The 23,719-nt window shown below is 40.0% G+C and overlaps 2 protein-coding genes across 3 annotated transcripts in view; both read left to right on the top strand.

Annotated features, from left to right (window-relative positions):
* Window positions 1-3,361: 3,361 nt before the first annotated feature.
* Window positions 3,362-13,094, top strand: LOC124048038 (double-stranded RNA-specific adenosine deaminase-like). Its single transcript, XM_046368411.1, has 5 exons — window positions 3,362-3,600; window positions 3,731-3,779; window positions 7,124-7,489; window positions 8,704-9,214; window positions 12,673-13,094. Exons 2-5 carry the CDS (start codon window positions 3,731-3,733, stop codon window positions 12,734-12,736), a joined length of 990 nt encoding a protein of 329 aa, XP_046224367.1. The 5' UTR covers window positions 3,362-3,600; the 3' UTR covers window positions 12,737-13,094.
* Window positions 13,095-16,397: 3,303 nt separating this feature from the next.
* Window positions 16,398-23,719, top strand: part of pkz (protein kinase containing Z-DNA binding domains) — a 28,708-nt gene continuing 21,386 nt past the window's right edge. Inside the window, exons 1-6 of one of the 2 annotated variants that reach the window (XM_046368410.1) lie at window positions 16,398-17,456; window positions 18,858-19,368; window positions 19,766-19,807; window positions 20,601-20,720; window positions 22,579-22,692; window positions 22,801-22,953. In XM_046368410.1, the coding sequence (XP_046224366.1) occupies window positions 18,863-19,368; window positions 19,766-19,807; window positions 20,601-20,720; window positions 22,579-22,692; window positions 22,801-22,953 (935 nt within the window). In that variant the 5' untranslated portion in view covers window positions 16,398-17,456; window positions 18,858-18,862. The other variant, XM_046368409.1, reaches the window with a different exon arrangement.

Genomic DNA, 23,719 nt, shown 5'->3' with positions numbered 1-23,719 from the left:
GTCATGTTTCCGAGCCCATGCTTTGTCCATAAAACAACCCTCAGCCCCAGAGTCTATCAAGGCACTGCATGTAGCAGCCGAACCGGTCCAGCGTAGATGGACCGACATAGTAGTACAGGATCTTGATGGAGAGACCTGAGTAGTAGCGCTCACCAGTAGCCCTCCGCTTACTGATGAGCTCTGGCTTTTACTGGACATGAATTGACAAAATGTCCAGCAAGTCCGCAATAGAGGCACAGGCGGTTGGTGATCCTCCGTTCCCTCTCCTTAGTCGAGATGCGAATACCTCCCAGCTACATGGGCTCAGTCTCTGAGCCGGAGGAGGGAGATGGTTGCGATGCGGAGAGGGGAAACACCGTTAACGCGAGCTCTCTTCCACGAGCTCGGTGACGAAGATCTACCCGTCGTTCTATGCGGATGGCGAGTGCAATCAAAGAGTCCACACTGGAAGGAACCTCATCCTTAACCTCTGCGTGGAGTCCCTCCAGAAAACGAGTGAGCAGCGCCGGCTCGTTCCAGTCACTAGAGGCAGCAAGAGTGCGAAACTCTATAGAGTAATCCGTTATGGATCGATCACTTTGACATAGGGAAGCCAGGGCCCTAGAAGCCTCCCTACCAAAAACTGAACGATCAAAAACCCGTATCATCTCCTCTTTAAAGTTCAGGTAATTGTTAGAACAATCAGCCCTTGCCTCCCAGATAGCTGTGCCCCACTCTCGAGCCCGGCCAGTAAGGAGTGATATGACGTAAGCAACCCGAGCTCTCTCTCTAGAGTATGTGTTGGGTTGGAGAGAGAACACAATATCACACTGGGTGAGAAAGGAGCGGCACTCAGTGGGCTGCCCGGAGTAACAAGGTGGGTTATTAACCCTAGGTTCCGGAGACTCGGCAGACCAGGAAGTAGCTGGTGGCACGAGACGAAGACTCTGGAACTGTCCAGAGAGGTCGGAAACCTGAGCGGCCAGGGTCTCAACGGCATGACGAGCAGCAGACAATTCCTGCTCGTGTCTGCCGAGCATAGCTCCCTGGATCTCGACGGCAGTGTTACGAGAATCCGTAGTCGCTGGGTCCATTCTTGGTCGGATCCTTCTGTTATGCAGGTGAATGAGGACCCAAAAGCGACTTGGCGAAAACAGAGTCTTTATTCCAGTAAAGGATAAAAGCAATACTCCTGGACAATCAATGCAGAAAACAAAACATGAAAAAACTTAAATCCACTCGTAGTGACGAGGACAGACTGGAGACTCGACCATTAACTGCAGGTTGCCTCGGGAAGGCACCGACCGTAGCAGACTCAGACACCTGCTCACATGCAGCATCTGAAGGAGACAAGACACGACAGGGCGAGACAATGACACAGCACAGCGAACATCATACAAGGATCCGACAGGACAGAAACGGAAAACAAGGGGAGAAATAGGGACTCTAATCAGAGGAAAAGATAGGGAACAGGTGTGAAAAGACTAAATGAGTGAGTAGGAGAATGAGGAACAGCTGGGAGCAGGAACAGAACGATAGAGAGAGGAGAGAGAGGGAGGGGGAGAGAGAGGGATAGAAAAAGGGAATGAACCTAATAAGACCAGCAGGGGGAAACGAACAGAAGGGAAAGCATAATGACAAGACAATATAAGACAAAACATGACAGTAATGGTAGACCATTCCATCCTTGTGGGCCGGCTAAGGAGTATTGGTGTCTCTGAGGGGTCTTTGGCCTGGTTTGCTAACTACCTCTCTCGAAGAGTGCAGTGTATAAAGTCAGAACATCTGCTGTTTCAGCCACTGCCAGTCACCAAGGGAGTACCCTTGGCTCTATCCTAGGCCCCAAGCTCTTCTCAATTTACATCAACAACATAGCTCTCTCATCCATTTATAGGCAGATGATACAGTCTTATACTCAGCTGGCCCCTCGCCGGATTTTGTGTTAAACTCTATACCGAAAAAGTTTTCTTCGTGTCCAACATGCTTTTTCTGCCCTTACACCATGCCTAAACCGGACGCGCACAAATATATTTTGTTGAAACATCAAAACAAACTCTGAACCAATTATATTAATTTAAGGACAGGTCGAAAATCATTAAGCTTTTAGGGCAATTTAGCTACATAGCTTGCTGTTGCTATTCATTTGTCCTGGGATATAAACATTGAGTTGTTATTTTACCTGAAATGCACAAGGTCCTCTACTCCGACGACTAATCCACAGCTAAAAGGATAAACCGAGTTTGTTTCTAGTCATCTCTCCTCCATCAGGCTTCTTCTTCTTCTTTGCACTTTATATGGCTATTGGCAGCTAACTTTCATAATACGATGAATTACCACAACCGACCTCAGTTCATCTATCAATCACCCACGTGGGTATATGTTGCTAATAACCCCAGCTGCCTCACTAACCCTGATTCAGATGACCATCCTACCCATGCTAGATTACGGGAGACGTAATTTATAGATCGGCAGGTAAGGGTGCTCTCGAGCGGCTAGATGTTCTTTACCATTCGGCCATCAGATTTGTCACCAATGTTCCTTATAGGACACATCACTGTACTCTTCTGTAAACAAGTAATCTCTATACCTCTTCAATCTCATCATTCAAAGACTCAATCATGGACACTCTTACTGACAGTTGTGGCTGCGTTGCGTGATATATTGTTGTCTCTACCTTCTTGCCCTTTATGCTGTTGTCTGTGCCCAATAATGTTTGTACCATGTTCTGTGCTGCTGCCATGTTGTGTTGCCATCATGTTGTTGTCATGTGTTGCTGCCTTGCTATGTTGTTGTCTTGTGTTGCTGCCTTGCTATGTTGTTGTCTTGTGTTGCTGCCTTGCTATGTTGTTGTCATGTGTTGCTGCCTTGCTATGTTGTTGTCTTGTGTTGCTGCCTTGCTATGTTGTTGTCATGTGTTGCTGCCTTGCTATGTTGTTGTCTTTTAGGTCTCTAAATATGTGGTGTTGGGTTGTCTCTCTTGTCAGGGTGTGTGTTTTGTCCTATATTTGTATTTAATTTAGGAGGAGGAGGCCTTTTGATAGGCTGTCATTGTAAATAAGAATTTGCTCTTAAAATAAAGGTTAAATAAAAAAATAAAAAAACAGGCCTAGGACATATTATACGTTTTGTTCTATGATATAATGTTTTTCAATTAACATCACTTTTTGTTATTTTTTTTTAAACGTGTTAGAAAAGAAAGAAAAGCACATAAAGGCTTCATAATTTATAAAGGTCATGTTAGCTGACTCCCTTTATCTCGTATAAAAAATAAGTATAAAATCTCCAAAACCTGTGTTTAACCTCGGACCTTATTTTCGGCGTTTATTCCTAAACCCTATTCTCTCCACATTCATTTTGAACGAATCAGACGTAACTCATTTCCGGGTTGTAGGGTAATGGCTAGAAAGGCTCCAGCTTTTGTCAGAATTTACTCTTCGAAAGCAGGTTTAGGAGAATAAACGCGACAGGCTATGGGAATTAGGTTAAGGTTAGGAAAATAGTTAGGGTTAGCTGAAATGCAAAAAACTATCTGCCTTTGACCTAAATTGGACAAAAACTGGATCCCATCTAGACAAGACCGAAAATAAAATATTCGGCAAGTCATTTTATCTCATCTGGAAGGTAAGACGAAATCCTACTAATGCTATAAATGTTCCTATTTGTTTATGTATATGAAATTCGACGTATGCCTTGTATCTCTATAAATATAACGTTCCAATCTGTTTCTTTATATGAAAAACGACTTTACCAGATGACCATGTCGCGGTTGGATACTGTAGCCAGCTGGAGTGATCCTACAGGTTAGTTGCTACTATAGGTTAGCTACTACTATAGGTTAGCTGCTACTATAGGTTAGCTACTACTATAGGTTAGCTGCTACTATAGGTTAGCTACTACTATAGGTTAGCTACTATAGGTTAGCTACTATAGGTTAGCTGCTGCTATAGGTTAGCTACTATAGGTTAGCTACTATAGGTTAGCTACTATAGGTTAGCTACTATAGGTTAGCTACTATAGGTTAGCTGCTATAGGTTAGCTGCTGCTATAGGTTAGCTGCTGCTATAGGTTAGCTACTACTATAGGTTAGCTACTATAGGTTAGCTGCTACTATAGGTTAGCTACTACTATAGGTTAGCTGCTACTATAGGTTAGCTACTACTATAGGTTAGCTGCTACTATAGGTTAGCTGCTACTATAGGTTAGCTACTACTATAGGTTAGCTACTACTAACATTATAGGTTAGCTACTACTATAGGTTAGCTACTACTATAGGTTAGCTACTACTATAGGTTAGCTGCTACTATAGGTTAGCTACTACTATAGGTTAGCTACTACTAACATTATAGGTTAGCTACTACTATAGGTTAGCTACTACTATAGGTTAGCTACTACTATAGGTTAGCTGCTACTATAGGTTAGCTGCTACTAACATTATAGGTTAGCTACTACTATAGGTTAGCTACTACTATAGGTTAGCTACTACTATAGGTTAGCTGCTACTATAGGTTAGTTGCTACTAACATTATAGGTTAGCTACTACTATAGGTTAGCTGCTACTAACATTATAGGTTAGCTACTACTATAGGTTAGTTGCTACTAACATTATAGGTTAGCTACTACTATAGGTTAGTTGCTACTATAGGTTAGCTACTATAGGTTAGCTACTACTATAGGTTAGCTACTACTAACATTATAGGTTAGCTACTACTATAGGTTAGCTACTACTATAGGTTAGCTACTACTATAGGTTAGCTGCTACTATAGGTTAGCTGCTACTAACATTATAGGTTAGCTACTACTATAGGTTAGCTACTACTATAGGTTAGCTACTACTATAGGTTAGCTACTACTATAGGTTAGCTGCTACTATAGGTTAGTTGCTACTAACATTATAGGTTAGCTACTACTATAGGTTAGCTGCTACTAACATTATAGGTTAGCTACTACTATAGGTTAGTTGCTACTAACATTATAGGTTAGCTACTACTATAGGTTAGCTGCTACTATAGGTTAGCTGATCCTACAGGTTAGTTGCTACTAACATTATAGGTTAGCTACTACTATAGGTTAGCTGCTACTATAGGTTAGTTGCTACTAACATTATAGGTTAGCTACTACTATAGGTTAGCTGCTACTAACATTATAGGTTAGCTACTACTATAGGTTAGTTGCTACTAACATTATAGGTTAGCTACTACTATAGGTTAGCTGCTACTATAGGTTAGCTGATCCTACAGGTTAGTTGCTACTAACATTATAGGTTAGCTACTACTATAGGTTAGCTGCTACTATAGGTTAGCTGATCCTACAGGTTAGTTGCTACTAACATTATAGGTTAGCTACTACTATAGGTTAGCTGCTACTAACATTATAGGTTAGCTACTACTATAGGTTAGTTGCTACTAACATTATAGGTTAGCTACTACTATAGGTTAGCTACTACTATAGGTTAGTTGCTACTAACATTATAGGTTAGCTGATCCTACAGGTTAGTTGCTACTAACATTATAGGTTAGCTACTACTATAGGTTAGCTACTATAGGTTAGCTACTATAGGTTAGCTGCTACTATAGGTTAGCTGCTACTATAGGTTAGCTACTACTATAGGTTAGCTACTACTATAGGTTAGCTGCTACTATAGGTTAGCTGCTACTATAGGTTAGCTGCTACTATAGGTTAGCTGCTACTATAGGTTAGCTACTACTATAGGTTAGCTGCTGCTATAGGTTAGCTGCTACTATAGGTTAGCTACTACTATAGGTTAGCTACTACTATAGGTTAGCTACTACTATAGGTTAGCTGCTACTATAGGTTAGCTACTACTATAGGTTAGCTACTATAGGCTAGCTACTATAGGCTAGCTACTATAGGTTAGCTACTATAGGTTAGCTACTACTATAGGTTAGCTACTACTATAGGTTAGCTACTACTATAGGTTAGCTACTATAGGTTAGCTACTATAGGTTAGCTACTATAGGTTAGCTACTATAGGTTAGCTGCTGCTATAGGTTAGCTGCTGCTATAGGTTAGCTACTACTATAGGTTAGCTGCTACTATAGGTTAGCTACTATAGGTTAGCTACTATAGGTTAGCTACTATAGGTTAGCTGCTGCTATAGGTTAGCTGCTGCTATAGGTTAGCTACTACTATAGGTTAGCTACTACTATAGGTTAGCTACTACTATAGGTTAGCTGCTACTATAGGTTAGCTGCTACTATAGGTTAGCTGATCCTACAGGTTAGCTGATCCTACAGGTTAGCTGATCCTACAGGTTAGTTGCTACTAACATTATAGGTTAGCTGCTGCTATAGGTTAGCTTCTACTAACATTATAGGTTAGCTACTACTATATGTTAGCTGCTACTAGAGGTTAGCTACTACTAACATTATAGGTTAGCTACTACTAACATTATAGGTTAGCTGCCACTAAAGTTATAGGTTAGCTACTATTGGTTAGCTATGAGACCATTTTAGAAATACTGCTCAAGTATTCACACTGATTACATTAATAAATACATTTAACTGTATATATCTGTTTGTATTAGTAATAGTTTGTAAAATGAATAGCTGCTTTTCAGCAGTTTGTATTATTTCTGGTTGAAAAGCATGAACTGTGTTCTTTATGCTCAGAGGTTTCCAACATACTGATTGGTGGAACCAGCCTGATTGCTGCGTTCAACATTCTATTTCATTCAGGATTTTGGCAATGGAGGCCTTTATCTACTTCCTTTGAGTCGGATGAACTGGTGGATACCATTTGTATATCTGTGTGTGCAGTTTGGAGGAAGATGCTAATTAGCGTTAGCGTAATGGCGATGTCTATGGTAGCTTCTAGCTTGCTAGTAGATACTATAGACTTCCAGTCTTTGCGCTAACGCTAGTTAGCATCGGCTTGTGAAACTACCTATAACGTCCTTCATACTGGATGCAGAATCATAAAAATTGTAACCATGAGTTCACCAGACTCTGGGGAAGTAGTTTAAAGGGCTTCATTGCCAAAATCTCTAAGTATCCCTTAAGTTGACGCAGCAATCAGGCTTCTTCCAACAGTATATGACAAGATTTCATAATTGTAACTTAACTTTTAACATCAACTGACTTAAGTCTGTCATTGTTTCCTTTACTCCCATGCTTCAACATTCTAGTAACTGTGTCCTGCGACAACCAGCAAGGAGACCAGTCGGCCTTGAAGGAGAGAATATGTGACTTTTTAGAGGTGAAGAAACAAGGATCCACTGCCCTCCAGATAGCTAAGGCTGTTGGACTAATGAAGGCCAAGGATGTAAACAGTGTCCTGTACGCTTTAAACAGAGCTGGACTTCTTGATGTAACACCAGACAAACCACCAGTCTGGTCTGTGAGTGTTCCAGAGTCAGATCGTGTGCCTAGTCCTTCTGAGACCCCTGGCATCACAGTGGAGGAACTGAGGAGGGTGCTGATGTCAAAGAGTGATGGAAGAGGGATGAGTGCGCCACAAATTGCCAGAGAATTGGGCCAATTACAAAAATTAGGTGAATAAGAATCTTTATACAACAGGTGTGTCTAATCCTGAATGCTGATTAGCTAAAACCTCATTCCAGCCGGTGTATATTCCACAAGTTACCACCCGCTAAATCTATGACGTTAAAATGCCTATTTACTCGGTTCCATCTGATTGCGCAATCCACTGTCTCATCAGCCCAGCCAGGCAATTTATAAACTAGATCTCCACTATAAAAAGCATCTAGACGTTATCTCACATTTCTTTCACACTAACATTTAGTTTTCAACAGCAGAGTTTGGTAATAACCTCGCTGTCTGTCCGACATTTGTAACATTGTTTCAATATTCAAATTCGATCTCCAGCTGTCGCATTGTAGTTATGAACGAGTCGGGATGAGACAGGCAGGCAGGCAGGCAGGTTTTCACAAGCAGTCGAAATAATGAAATCGGCATAATTTTTATGCATATATATACAAAGAACTTATAATAGATACCAGTTAAAACAATACAAAGTGCAGCTTGTTTGCAGTCTTTCCAGCTTCAGTCTGAAATGAATGCGTTAGCTGTGTTGTTGGCTAGCTCCTCTGAACAACAGTGTCCAGACGAGTGAGCCCATTTTCTATACCAGGTGAAATCACGCCTCATTAGCTCATTGTTATTGTTATTGTTTATGTTATCCACATAAACGTCACCAGAAAACAACTTAAACAAATACAGCTACTTTGTTGTTATTCTGTCTGCACTGTTTGACGTGACTGTAAGTTAGTCGTAGTTGGCTGGCGAGCTGGCAAGGGATAAGAACGTTGCCCTCCAGTATGGCAATAGAATATTTAGAATGACCGACTGGGTCGCGTCCATAGATACAGAACAAGAATACTTAAATACTGGCTCTGGCAACCGAACCGATAGGACGAACGACCATGCGGCTTGGGTAGCGACCCTAGATTAGTGTCGGGACTATATCTTGTGGAAGGATGAAATAGAATTAATAAATTCCTCAATGTTTTTAATGAAAATATGTCAAATCATTAATTAAACATGTTGGTAACCGGTTTTATAACAGTGACAATGTCTTCGAAGCCGGTGTTTTGGAGGATATATTGGCACGGTTTGCCAGCCTTCGATGTACCAATATATCCTCCAAACACCGGCTTCTCAGGCGTTATCACCGAATTCTACACTGAACATCAAATGGCTAAAGTCTGTAATTTTTTGCCTTTACTCCCATGCTTCAACATTCTAGTAACTATGTCCTGCGACAACCGGCAAGGAGACCAGTTGGACTTGAAGGAGAGAATATGTGACTTTTTAGAGGTGAAGAAACAAGGATCCACTGCCCTCCAGATAGCTAAGGCTGTTGGACTGAAGAAGGCCAAGGATGTAAACAGTGTCCTGTACACTTTAAACAGAGCTGGACTTCTTTATGCAACCACAGACAAACCACCAGTCTGGTCTGTGGAGAAACCAGGGGCGGCGTCAGTCTCTGTGATTGTTCCAGAGTCAGATCGAGTGCCTAGTCCTTCTGAGACCCCTGGCAACACATTGGAGGAACTGAGGAGGGTGCTGATGTCAAAGAGTGATGGAAGAGGAATGAGTGCGCAAGAAATTGCCAGAGAATTGGGCCAAACACGAAAATTTGTGAATAAGCATCTTTATGACCTGCAAAGTAGCGGCAAGGCAGAGAAGTTGGGAGAGAAAGTGTGGAAAATGAAGGATGAAGCAAGCTGTGGAGTAGAGCTTATTAAATACCAGAGGTAAGTCTGTGAATGTGGCACACATAGGGAAAAATATATATAACAAATGAAACTAAAAGTTATCAAATGCAGAAATGAAATAATGTTCAACATTTAGCATCCGATTTCACAAATAAAATAGTAAATGACTGCAGGTACTTATATATTCTATTACTTATAATTAATATATGAAATAGTACATGATGTTTCCTCCCTAAGCTAGTGGCAAGCTGTTACATACTGTGCTGCCAACTCTATAACATCAGACCTTTCCCCCAAAATTATAAAGTTTCTCTTGTTACATTGTTCTGTGAATGTTAAACTTTTCATTTTGAATTTGGGGAAAGAGTTTCTAATTGATATATATATTTGGCGAAGGAGTTTCTAATTGATATATATATATTTGGGGAAGGAGTTTCTAATTGATATATTTGGGGAAGGAGTTTCTAATTGATATATATATTTGGGGAAGGAGTTTCTAATTGGTATATATATATATTTGGGGAAGGAGTTTCTAATTGGTATATATATATATTTGGGGAAGGAGTTTCTAATTGATATATATATTTGGCGAAGGAGTTTCTAATTGATATATATATATTTGGGGAAGGAGTTTCTAATTGATATATATATATTTGGGGAAGGAGTTTCTAATTGATATATTTGGGGAAGGAGTTTCTAATTGATATATATATTTGGGGAAGGAGTTTCTAATTGGTATATATATATATTTGGGGAAGGAGTTTCTAATTGGTATATATATATATTTGGGGAAGGAGTTTCTAATTGGTATATATATATATTTGGGGAAGGAGTTTCTAATTGATATATATATTTGGGGAAGGAGTTTCTAATTGGTATATATATATATTTGGGGAAGGAGTTTCTAATTGATATATTTGGGGAAGGAGTTTCTAATTGGTATATATATATATATTTGGGGAAGGAGTTTCTAATTGGTGTATATATATATATTTGGGGAAGGAGTTTCTAATTGGTATATATATATATTTGGGGAAGGAGTTTCTAATTGATATATATATTTGGGGAAGGAGTTTCTAATTGGTATATATATATATTTGCGAAGGAGGAAGGAGTTTTAAGTTTTGATATATATATTTGGGGAAGGAGTTTCTAATTGGTATATATATATATTTGGCGAAGGAGTTTCTAATTGGTATATATATATATTTGGGGAAGGAGTTTCTAATTGATATATATATTTGGGGAAGGAGTTTCTAATTGGTTATATATATATATTTGGGGAAGGAGTTTCTAATTGATATATATATTTGGGGAAGGAGTTTCTAATTGGTATATATATATATTTGGGGAAGGAGTTTCTAATTGATATATATATTTGGGGAAGGAGTTTCTAATTGGTATATATATATATTTGGGGAAGGAGTTTCTAATTGATATATATTTGGGGAAGGAGTTTCTAATTGATATATATATTTGGGGAAGGTGATTTAGAACTTTCTATCGCTCCTGACCCACAGTGATGCCAGTCTGTCCTCTCTGGCTCCCTGACCCACAGTGATGCCAATATGTCCTCTCTGGCTTCCTGACCCACAGTGATGCCAGTCTGTCCTCTCTGGCTCCCTGACCCACAGTGATGCCAGTCTGTCCTCTCTAGCTTCCTGACCCACAGTGATGCCAATATGTCCTCTCTGGCTTCCTGACCAACAGTGATGCCAGTCTCCACTCTGGCGTCCTGACCGACAGTGATGCCAGTCTGTCCTCTCTGGCTTCCTGACCCACAGTGATGCCAGTCTCCTCTGGCTCCCTGACCCACAGTGATGCCAGTCTGTCCTCTCTGGCTTCCTGGCCCACAGTAATGCCAGTCTGTCCTCTCTGGCTTCCTGACCCACAGTGATGCCAGTTTGTCCTCTCTGGCTTCCTGACCCACAGTAATGCCAGTCTGTCCTCTCTGGCTACCTGACCCACAGTGATGCCAGTCTGTCCTCTGGCTTCCTGACCCACAGTGATGCCAGTTTGTCCTCTCTGGCTTCCTGACCCACAGTGATGCCAGTCTGTCCTCTGGCTTCCTGACCCACAGTGATGCCAGTTTGTCCTCTCTGGCTTCCTGACCCACAGTGATGCCAGTTTGTCCTCTGGCTTCCTGACCCACAGTAATGCCAGTCTGTCCTCTCTGGCTACCTGACCCACAGTGATGCCAGTCTCCTCTGGCTTCCTGACCCACAGTGATGCCAGTCTGTCCTCTCTGGCTTCCTGACCCACAGTGATGCCAGTCTGTCCTCTGGCTTCCTGACCCACAGTGATGCCAGTTTGTCCTCTCTGGCTTCCTGACCCACAGTGATGCCAGTCTGTCCTCTGGCTTCCTGACCCACAGTGATGCCAGTCTGTCCTCTCTGGCTTCCTGACCCACAGTGATGCCAGTCTGTCCTCTCTGGCTTCCTGACCCACAGTGATGCCAGTCTGTCCTCTCTGGCTTCCTGACTGACAGTGATGCCAGTCTGTCCTCTCTGGCTTCCTGACCCACAGTGATGCCAGTCTGTCCTCTCTGGCTTCCTGACCCACAGTGATGCCAGTCTGTCCTCTCTGGCTTCCTGACCCACAGTGATGCCAGTCTCCTCTCTGGCTTCCTAACCCACAGTGATGCCAGTCTGTCCTCTCTGGCTTCCTGACTGACAGTGATGCCAGTCTGTCCTCTCTGGCTTCCTGACTGACAGTGATGCCAGTCTGTCCTCTCTGGCTTCCTGACCCACAGTGATGCCAGTCTGTTCTCTCTGGCTTCCTGACCCACAGTGATGCCAGTCTGTTCTCTCTGGCTTCCTGACCCACAGTGATGCCAGTCTGTCCTCTCTGGCTTCCTGACCCACAGTGATGCCATTCTGTCCTCTGGCTTCCTGACCCACAGTGATGCCAGTTTGTCCTCTCTGGCTTCCTGACCCACAGTGATGCCAGTCTGTCCTCTCTGGCTTCCTGACTGACAGTGATGCCAGTCTGTCCTCTCTGGCTTCCTGACCCACAGTGATGCCAGTCTGTCCTCTCTGGCTTCCTGACCCACAGTGATGCCAGTCTGTCCTCTCTGGCTTCCTGACCCACAGTGATGCCAGTCTGTCCTCTCTGGCTTCCTGACCCACAGTGATGCCAGTCTGTCCTCTCTGGCTTCCTGACCCACAGTGATGCCAGTCTGTCCTCTCTGGCTTCCTGACTGACAGTGATGCCAGTCTGTCCTCTCTGGCTTCCTGACTGACAGTGATGCCAGTCTGTCCTCTCTGGCTTCCTGACCCACAGTGATGCCAGTCTGTTCTCTCTGGCTTCCTGACCCACAGTGATGCCAGTCTGTTCTCTGGCTAACCATGTTTTTCTGATGGTGTCTGTAATTCTGTATTTGGTTAAGGTTTGGCTTTGTTTGTGCTCTTTTACATGGTAACATCAACTGAATCTCTCTCTCTCTCTCTCTCTCTCTCTCTCTCTCTCTCTCTCTCTCTCTCTCTCTCTCTCTGCAGTTATGATCAAGATATTTCCATCACACCAAGTAGACCGCTCTTTATTACATCAAACTGTTCCTAGATGACCCAGAGGACTACCTGACCCAGAGGACTACCTGACCCAGAGGACTACCTGACCCAGAGGACTACGATCCCATTCTCCCCTGAAGAAATTGAGAAAAATGCATATTACCTCACAAGCTACTCTCACTATTAAAACATTTACCATAGTCTACCCTCACTATTAAAACACTCACCATAGTCTACCCTCACTATTAAAACACTCACCCAGCAACATCTGTCATATTCTAGAATGATATTCAATAGGCTACTACATCTGTCATATTCTAGAATGATATTCAATAGGCTACTACATCTGTCATATTCTAGAATGATATTCAATAGGCTACTACATCTGTCATATTCTAGAATGATATTCAATAGGCTACTACATCTGTCATATTCTAGAATGATATTCAATAGGCTACTTACTACATCTGTCATATTCTAGAATGATATTCAATAGGCTACTTACTACATCTGTCATATTCTAGAATGATATTCAATAGGCTACTACATCTGTCATATTCTAGAATGATATTCAATAGGCTACTTCATCTGTCATATTCTAGAATGATATTCAATAGGCTACTACATCTGTCATATTCTAGAATGATATTCAATAGGCTACTACATCTGTCATATTCTAGAATGATATTCAATAGGCTACTACATCTGTCATATTCTACTACATCTGTCATATTCTAGAATGATATTCAATAGGCTACTTCATCTGAATGATATTCAATAGGCTACTACATCTGTCATATTCTAGAATGATATGCAATAGGCTACTACATCTGTCATATTCTAGAATGATATTCAATAGGCTACTACATCTGTCATATTCTAGAATTATATTCAATAGGCTACATCTACATCCCTGATGTCCTGGCCGTGTCTGAACCCTGGCTTAGGAAGACCACCAAAAACCCTGAAATTTCCATCCCTAACTATAACATTTTTTCGACAAGATAGAACTGCATAGTGGGTGGAGTTGCAATCTCCTGCAGAGATAGCCTGCAGAGTTATGTCTAATATCCAGGTCTGTACCAAAACAATTTGAGCTTCTACTTTAAAAAATCCACCTTTCCAGAAACAAGTCTCTCACAGTTGCTGCTTGCTATAGATCACCCTCTGCCCCCAGCTGTGCCCTGGACACCATAAGTGAATTGATTGCCCCCCCATCTGTCTTCAGAGCTCGTGCTGTTAGGCGACCTAAACTGGGACATGCTTAACACGCCGGCCATCCTACGATCTAAGCTTGATGCCCTCATTCTCACACAAATTATCAATAAACCTACTAGTTACAACCCCAAATTCGTAAACACAGGCATCCTCATAGATATCATCCTAACCAACTTCCCCTCTAAATACACCTCTGCTGTCTTCAACCAAGATCTCAGCGATCACTGCCTCGTTGCCTGCATCCGTAATGGGTCTGCGGCTAAACGACCACCCCTCATCACTGTAAAACACTCCCTAAAACACTTCAGCGAGCAGGCCTTTCTAATCGACCTGGCCGGGGTATCCTGGAAGCATATTGACCTCATCCCGTCAGTAGAGGATGCCTGAATCAACCAATAGGAAGCTCCATGTTACATTTACATTTAAGTCATTTAGCAGACGCTCTTATCCAGAGCGACTTACAAATTGGTGCATTCACCTTATGATAATAACTTACATTCATTTGAATGTAGTTTCCCACTTGATAGAGCCTCCTATTGGTTGATTCACATTCTATCAAGTGGGAAACTACATTCAAATGAATATGTTATTAACATGGAGCTTCCTATTGGTTGATTCAGATTCTATCAAGTGGGAAACTACATTCAAATGAATATAAGTTATTAACATAGAGCTTCCTATTGGTTGATTCAGATTCTATCAAGTGGGAAACTACATTCAAATGAATGTAAGTTATTAACATAGAATCTGAATCAACCAATAGGAAGCTCTATGTTAATAACTTACATTCATTTGAATGTAGTTTCCTACTTGTCATGAATGCAGGATCCTGTCTATCCATGAAGAAACAGTTGACATACTATAAGGGTACAAGTCCCATGTTGAAACCATTGCTTTAGTTTACCTGGTCCTTGATGTTGATACTATACACCATGTACTGTATGTTATGTACTGTAGGCTACGGTATGGTATGTACTGTGGGCTACGGTATGGTATGTACTGTAGGCTACGGTATGTTATGTAGGCTACTGTATTTTAAGTAGACTACGGTTTGTTTTGTAGACTGCGGTTTGTTATGTAGACTACTGTATGTACTGTAGGCTGCGGTTTGTTATGTAGGCTATGGTATGAGGCATAAAGATATTGAACTGAACATCATTCCACGAAACCAATATGCAACAGGAAGTTATTAACAACTATGGGTATAGATAGATAAAGCAGATTAACAGGAAGTTATTAACAACTATGGGTATAGATAGACAAAGCAGATTAACAGGAAGTTATTAACAACTATGGGTATAGATAGATAAAGCAGATTAACAGGAAGTTATTAACAACTATGGGTATAGATAGATAAAGCAGATTAACAGGAAGTTATTAACAACTATGGGTATAGATAGACAAAGCAGATTAACAGGAAGTTATTAACAACTATGGATATAGATAGATAAAGCAGATTAACAGGAAGTTATTAACAACTATGGGTATAGATGGACAAAGCAGATTAACAGGAAGTTATTAACAACTATGGATATAGATAGATAAAGCAGATTAACAGGAAGTTATTAACAACTATGGGTATAGATAGACAAAGCAGATTAACAGGAAGTTATTAACAACTATGGATATAGATAGATAAAGCAGATTAACAGGAAGTTATTAACAACTATGGGTATAGATAGACAAAGCAGATTAACAGGAAGTTATTAACAACTATGGATATAGATAGATAAAGCAGATTAACAGGAAGTTATTAACAACTATGGATATAGATAGATAAAGCAGATTAACAGGAAGTTATTAACAACTATGGGTATAGATAGACAAAGCAGATTAACAGGAAGTTATTAACAACTATGGGTATAGATAGATAAAGCAGATTAACAGGAAGTTATTAACAACTATGGGTATAGATAGACAAAGCAGATTAACAGGAAGTTATTAACAACTATGGGTATAGATAGACAAAGCAGATTAACAGGAAGTTATTAACAACTATGGATATAGATAGATAAAGCAGATTAACAGGAAGTTATTAACAACTATGGGTATAGATAGATAAAGCAGATTAACAGGAAGTTATTAACAACTATGGATATAGATAGATAAAGCAGATTAACAGGAAGTTATTAACAACTATGGGTATAGATAGATAAAGCAGATTAACAGGAAGTTATTAACAACTATGGGTATAGATAGATAAAGCAGATTAACAGGAAGTTATTAACAACTATGGGTATAGATAGACAAAGCAGATTAACAGGAAGTTATTAACAACTATGGGTATAGATAGATAAAGCAGATTAACAGGAAGTTATTAACAACTATGGGTATAGATAGACAAAGCAGATTAACAGGAAGTTATTAACAACTATGGATATAGATAGATAAAGCAGATTAACAGGAAGTTATTAACAACTATGGGTATAGATAGATAAAGCAGATTAACAGGAAGTTATTAACAACTATGGGTATAGATAGATAAAGCAGATTAACAGGAAGTTATTAACAACTATGGGTATAGATAGATAAAGCAGATTAACAGGAAGTTATTAACAACTATGGGTATAGATAGACAAAGCAGATTAACAGGAAGTTATTAACAACTATGGATATAGATAGATAAAGCAGATTAACAGGAAGTTATTAACAACTATGGGTATAGATAGATAAAGCAGATTAACAGGAAGTTATTAACAACTATGGGTATAGATAGATAAAGCAGATCAACAGGAAGTTATTAACAACTATGGGTATAGATAGATAAAGCAGATTAACAGGAAGTTATTAACAACTATGGATATAGATAGATAAAGCAGATCAACAGGAAGTAATACACGATGTGCTTTTCTTAAATGGCCAGGAATGTTATGAATGTTTCAGACTTATACTGTTGATTAGATGGGCTTTGAGAGCTACATCTCACGAACTGAATAAATATTGGTATTTTATTAGGATCCCCATTAGCTGTTGTGAAAGCAGCAGCTACTCTACATGGGGTCCACATGAAATATGAGATGATACAGACTTTTTTTGAAACCAGGTTTGCTGTTCATTTGAGCAAGGGGGTTTGATGTTATAACAGCTCTATATACTACTGTATGTGTTCTGGATTTGGGGTATTGTGAAAAGCAGGTAGCCCTGTTTGATAAGAATACATGTGTTAGTCAGGCATTTCATTTCACTCAAAATAGACATAAAACCTAAGTAATAACAGTGGACATTTGCCTACAATAAAACTATAATCGTTTTCAATAATTGACAAGACATCATGGCTGAGTAACAGGTAGCCTGAACAGCCGCTAGGTGGCGCTTACTTGCAACTATTTTTATGGTCTACAGCGACCACTATCAGCTGTTCAGGCTAATCACAGGCTGACGCATATCAGTTTCAGTACTGTTTTCAGGCGAATCGAAAACGAAATTGTCTACAGGACACTATAGAGAAATAGTAATGGCGTCTTTTTGTAGGCACTAACTCCGGCATGGTTCTTTGGACAGATCTTATGGAGAAAATGAATGGCGTTTTTGGATAAACGACGAAAATAAGTTGGGTATGTGTTAAACGCAGGCTTAAAAGGTTTTATACGTTTTGCTCTGTGGAATAATATTCATCAATTAACGTATTTTTTTGTGACTTTTGAAGAATGTATATTATTTTTTTAAAGCACATAAAGGCTTCATAATTTATAAAGGTCATGTTAGCTGACTCCTATTATCTCATATAAAAAAAAATAAGTATAAGATCTCCAAAACCTGTGTTAACCTCGGACCTTATTTTCGGCGTTTATTCCTAAACCCTATTCTCTCCACATTCATTTCCGCCATAGGGATGGCTGAACGAATCAGACGTAACTCATTTCCGGGTTGTAGAACTACAAAAGCAGGGTAATGGTTAGAAGGGTTACGTTTTTGTCAGAATTGACTTTTTGAAGCAGGTTTAGGAGAATTGACGCAGCAGGTTAGGAGTGACAGGTTATGAGAATTAGGAAAATATTAGGAAAGGGTAAGCTGAAATGCAAAAATAAATAAATGCTTTTGACCTGAATTGACGAAAGCTGGATCCCATCTAGAGAAAACACTCGCGAGTCATCTTATCTCGTCACCTGGAAGGTAAGACGAAATCCGACATAGACCTAGTACTTCTATAAATGTAAATTTCAAATCTGTTTATTCATATGAAATATGAACTTACCAGGTGACCATGAGGGATCATATAGGTTAGCAACTATATGTTCGTTATGAGACCATTTTAGAAATACTGCTCAAGTATTCATCATGTTTCACACTGATTACATTAATAAATACATTTAACTGTATATATCTGTTTGTATTAGTAATAGTTTGTCAAATGAATAGCTGCTTTTCAGCAGTTTGTATTATTTATGGTTGAAAAGCATGAACTGTGTTCTTTATGCTCAGAGGTTTCCAACATACTGATTGGTGGAACCAGCCTGATTGCTGCGTTCAACATTCTATTTCATTCAGGATTTTGGCAATGAAGGCCTTTATCTACTTCCTTTGAGTCGGATGAACTCGTAGATATCGTTTGTATGTCTGCGTGCAGTTTGGAGGAAGTTGCTAACTAGCGTTAGCGCAATGACTGGTTGTATATGGTAACTTCTAGCTTGCTAGTAGATACTATAGACTTCCAGTCTTTGCGCTAACGCTAGTTAGCATTGGCTTGTGAAACTACCTATAACGTCCTTCATACTGGATGCAGAATCATAAAAAGGGTAACCGTGAGTTCACCAGACTCTGGGGAAGTAGTTTAAAGGGCTTCATTGCCAAAATCTCTTAAGTATCCCTTAAGTTGACGCAGCAATCAGGCTGGTTCCAACAGGCTAACTTCCATCAGTATATGACAATGATTTCATAATTGTAACTTAACTTTTAACATCAACTGGCTAAAGTCTGTAATTTTTTGCCTTTACTCCCATGCTTCAACATTCTAGTAACTATGTCCTGCGACAACCAGCAAGGAGACCAGTCGGCCTTGAAGAAGAGAATATGTGACTTTTTAGAGGTGAAGAAACAAGGATCCACTGCCCTCCAGATAGCTAAGGCTGTTGGACTGAAGAAGGCCAAGGATGTAAACAGTGTCCTGTACACTTTAAACAGAGCTGGACTTCTTTATGCAACCACAGACAAACCACCAGTCTGGTCTGTGGAGAAACCAGGGGCGGCGTCAGTCTCTGTGATTGTTCCAGAGTCAGATCGAGTGCCTAGTCCTTCTGAGACCCCTGGCAACACATTGGAGGAACTGAGGAGGGTGCTGATGTCACAGAGTGATGGAAGAGCGATGAGTGTGCAAGAAATTGCCAGAGAATTGGGCCAAACACGAAAATGTGTGAATAAGCATCTTTATGACCTGCAAAGTAGCGGCAAGGCAGAAAAGTTGGGAGAGAAAGTGTGGAAAATGAAGGATGAAGCAAGCTGTGGAGTAGAGTTTATTAAATACCAGAGGTAAGTCTGTGAATGTGGCACACATAGGGGAAAAATATATATAACAAATGAAACTAAAAGATATCAAATGCAGAAATGAAATAATGTTCAACATTTAGTATCCAATTTCACAAACAAAATAGTAAATGACTGCAGGTACTTATATATTCTATTACTTATAATTAATATATGAAATAGTACATGATGTTTCCTCCCTAAGCTAGTGGCAAGCTGTTACATACTGTGCTGCCAACTCTATAACATCAGACCTTTCCCCCAAAATTATAAAGTTTCTCTTGTTACATTGTTCTGTGAATGTTAAACTTTTAATTTTGAATTTGGGGAAGGAGTTTCTAATTGATATATATATTTGGGCCAGGTGACTTGGAAAGTGTTCTCTGTCTCTCCCTCTCTCCAGTTATGATCAAGATATTTCCATCAGACTGACTGAACGCTCCAGGTAGACCACTCTTTATTAATCAAACTGTTCCTAGGTAACCAACCTGACCAATTTCTTCGCCTGTGAAGAAATGGAGTAAAACACATATTACCTCACAGGCTACCCTCCCTATTAAAACATTCACCATAGTCTACCCTCCCTATTAAAACACTCACCATAGGCTACCATCACTATTAAAACATTCACCATAGGCTACCCTCCCTATTAAAACACTCACCATAGTCTACCCTCCCTATTAAAACACTCACCATAGGCTACCATCACTATTAAAACATTCACCATAGGCTACCCTCTCTATTAAAACATTCACCATAGGCTACCCTCCCTATTAAAACATTCACCATAGGCTACCCTCCCTATTAAAACATTCACCATAGGCTACCCTCCCTATTAAAACACTCACCATAGGCTACCCTCCCTATTAAAACACTCACCATAGGCTACCCTCCCTATTAAAACACTCACCATAGGCTACCCTCCCTATTAAAACACTCACCATAGGCTACCCTCCCTATTAAAACACTCACCATAGGCTACCCTCCCTATTAAAACATTAGGGGCGGCAGGGTAGCCTAGTGGTTAGAGCGTTGGACTAGTAACCGAAAGGTTGCAAGTTCAAGTCCCGAGCTGACAAGGTACAAATCTGTTGTTCTGTCCCTGTTCCTAGGCCGTCAATGAAAATAAATTTGTTCTTAACTGACTTGCCTAGTTAAATAAAGATAAAATGGTTAAAAAAAATCACCATACCCTCACTATTAAAATACTCAACATCTGAATTATGTTTTCATTTCAGGTTTTCCAAAGATTTCAAATTATTGAGTGTTCTGGGTGCAGGAGGCTTTGGGTGTGTCACTAAAGCCCAACACAAATTGGATGGGAAAACGTACGCTGTGAAGATTGTGAAGAATATGGGGTAAGACCAGAGGAGAACGACGGCCCCCCTCTCATTGAAGCCACCAAGTTAAAGGCCGACCATGGTACTGCAGCAGGAAAACAGGCTCTCCGTTATAGTCAAATCAAAGAGAAGAAGTTATATGGATAGTTTAGTTGCTAATGGCAGCCTGCAGTACCTCGGTCGGCCTTCAACATGAGTTACTTAATGAGAGGGGGCAGCACTGAGCCAGCCTGCATGTTATGTCTAATGGCAGCCTGCAGTACCTCGGTCGGCCTTCAACATGATTTACTCAATGAGAGGGGGCAGCACTGAGCCAGCCTGCATGTTATGTCTAATGGCAGCCTGCAGTACCTCGGTCGGCCTTCAACATGATTTACTCAATGAGAGGGGGCAGCACTGAGCCAGCCTACAACGTCACTTCCAGGAGTAGCTCAATCTGCATGTTATGTTTCCGCGAGATGCCATGTTTTCATATGAGCTGTGTTCAAATATGAGCTGTGTTCAAATACTCATACTAACTGTTCTATTTGTGATGTGTAGTGAGTATATAGTATGCTTATTGGTCATAGTATGGATGTAGTGAGTATGCCAAAAGTGACTAATATAATAATATATGCCATTTAGCAGACGCTTTTATCCAAAGCGACTTACAGTCATGTGTGCATACATTCACGTATGGGTGGTACCGGGGATCGAACCCACTACCCTGGCATTACAAGCGCCATGCTCTACCAACTGAGCTACACAGGACCACACAGGACTAAATTCGCCAAAATATGAAGTATACAAGCAGGGGACACTATTTCTGTAATTTAGGGCCCATAATGCAATTCTTCAGGAAATGGTCGTGGCTTTACATCGTTTTCAGATTTGGAAAAGATGGCGGAAAATATGCAGCCGAAGTACAACGAGAGCCGATACAAATCCTTTGCTTTAACTAATTATGACACAGCGTAGCCTAGTGGTTAGAGCGTTGGACTAGTAACCGGAAGGTTGCGAGTTCAAACCCCCGAGCTGACAAGGTACAAATCTGTCGTTCTGCCCCTGAACAGGCAGTTAACCCACTGTTCCCAGGCCGTCGTTGAAAATAAGAATGTGTTCTTAACTGACTTGCCTGGTTAAATAAAGGTAAAATAAAATAAAAAACATGTTAATAAAATGTTGAGCAAATGTAATAAATTAATTACTTTTCAAATAAGTTACACGTTATGTTGGCTGACAATTTTTTAGCTACGCTGTCCTTACGAACCACATAGCATATCATTACAGCAGTTTGTGCCGGTATGCTACCTAACGTTAGTAGTTATGCATCAAACTTGTCAGTGTATTAACTATAGTCTATCTAACTACCCAACGTTTATTGACTTGACTATCTAACTACCCAACGTTTATTGACTTGACTATCTAACTACCCAACGTTTATTGACTTGACTATCTGACTTGACTAACTACCCAACGTTTATTGACTTGACTATCTAACTACCCAACGTTTATTGACTTGACTATCTAACTACCCAACGTTTATTGACTTGACTATCTAACTACCCAACGTTTATTGACTTGACTATCTAACTACCCAACGTTTATTGACTTGACTATCTAACTACCCAACGTTTATTGACTTGACTATTCCCGTCATTCTTAGCTTAATAAAAAATAGAGTATGTTAATATGGGTATTCAACCACGGATTTGGCTTCATTGAGTCTTCACATAGGAATGAATGGTGTCACGTGATCAATGGCTTTGTCCATTCATATATACAGTCATTGCTTAAGACATTACTGTCCCCATTCTGTTCCCCCTAAACATGATGCTCTATCAGCAACTATCAGCTGTTCATTTACATGTTGTAATTATGATCCTTTCTCTTACAGAGAAGCAAATCGTGAAGTGAAAGCACTGGCTACCTTGGAACATTCTAACATTGTTCGCTACTCTACGACTTGGCCTGAGGATGCCAATTGGGTCGATGGGGGCTACAGCACAGAGTTAGTAAAGACAGTATTATTAAGTCTAATTTTGCCATTTAGATGAGTTAATTTGTGATCATCAAAAATGTTAAATTCTGGAGCGTATTTATTGTGTTCAACTCTTAGGTCGTCGGTCCAGTCTGAAATCTCAGAAGACTCTGACAATTATTCAGACCAGGGAGATGGATCTACACATGTAACAAAGCAATCAGATTTAGACCTTTCTGAAACAGCCAGCGAAGACCAAGCAAACCACTCGATGACCGATTCCAGCTCAAGGTGAATCACTAGAATGATATTCAATAGGCTACTACATCTGTCATATTCTAGAATGATATGCAATAGGCTACAACATCTGTCATATTCTAGAATGATATTCAATAGGCTACAACATCTGTCATATTCTAGAATGATATTCAATAGGCTACAACATCTGTCATATTCTAGAATGATATTCAATAGGCTACAACATCTGTCATATTCTAGAATGATATTCAATAGGCTACAACATCTGTCATATTCTAGAATGATATTCAATAGGCTACTACATCTGTCATATTCTAGAATGATATGCAATAGGCTACAACATCTGTCATATTCTAGAATGATATTCAATAGGCTACAACATCTGTCATATTCTAGAATGATATTCAATAGGCTACAACATCTGTCATATTCTAGAATGATATTCAATAGGCTACTTACTACATCTGTCATATTCTAGAATGATATTCAATAGGCTACTTACTACATCTGTCATATTCTAGAATGATATTCAATAGGCTACAACATCTGTCATATTCTAGAATGATATTCAATAGGCTACAACATCTGTCATATTCTAGAATGATATTCAATAGGCTACTTACTACATCTGTCATATTCTAGAATGATATTCAATAGGCTACTTACTACATCTGTCATATTCTAGAATGATATTCAATAGGCTACAACATCTGTCATATTCTAGAATGATATTCAATAGGCTACAACATCTGTCATATTCTAGAATGATATTCAATAGGCTACAACATCTGTCATATTC

Source organism: Oncorhynchus gorbuscha, linkage group LG11 (genome assembly GCF_021184085.1).
Source record: "Oncorhynchus gorbuscha isolate QuinsamMale2020 ecotype Even-year linkage group LG11, OgorEven_v1.0, whole genome shotgun sequence".
Classification (NCBI taxonomy): Eukaryota; Metazoa; Chordata; class Actinopteri; order Salmoniformes; family Salmonidae; genus Oncorhynchus; species Oncorhynchus gorbuscha.
The sequence above is the reverse complement of the archived record's forward strand: the minus strand, read 5'-3'. Positions and strand labels throughout refer to the sequence as shown.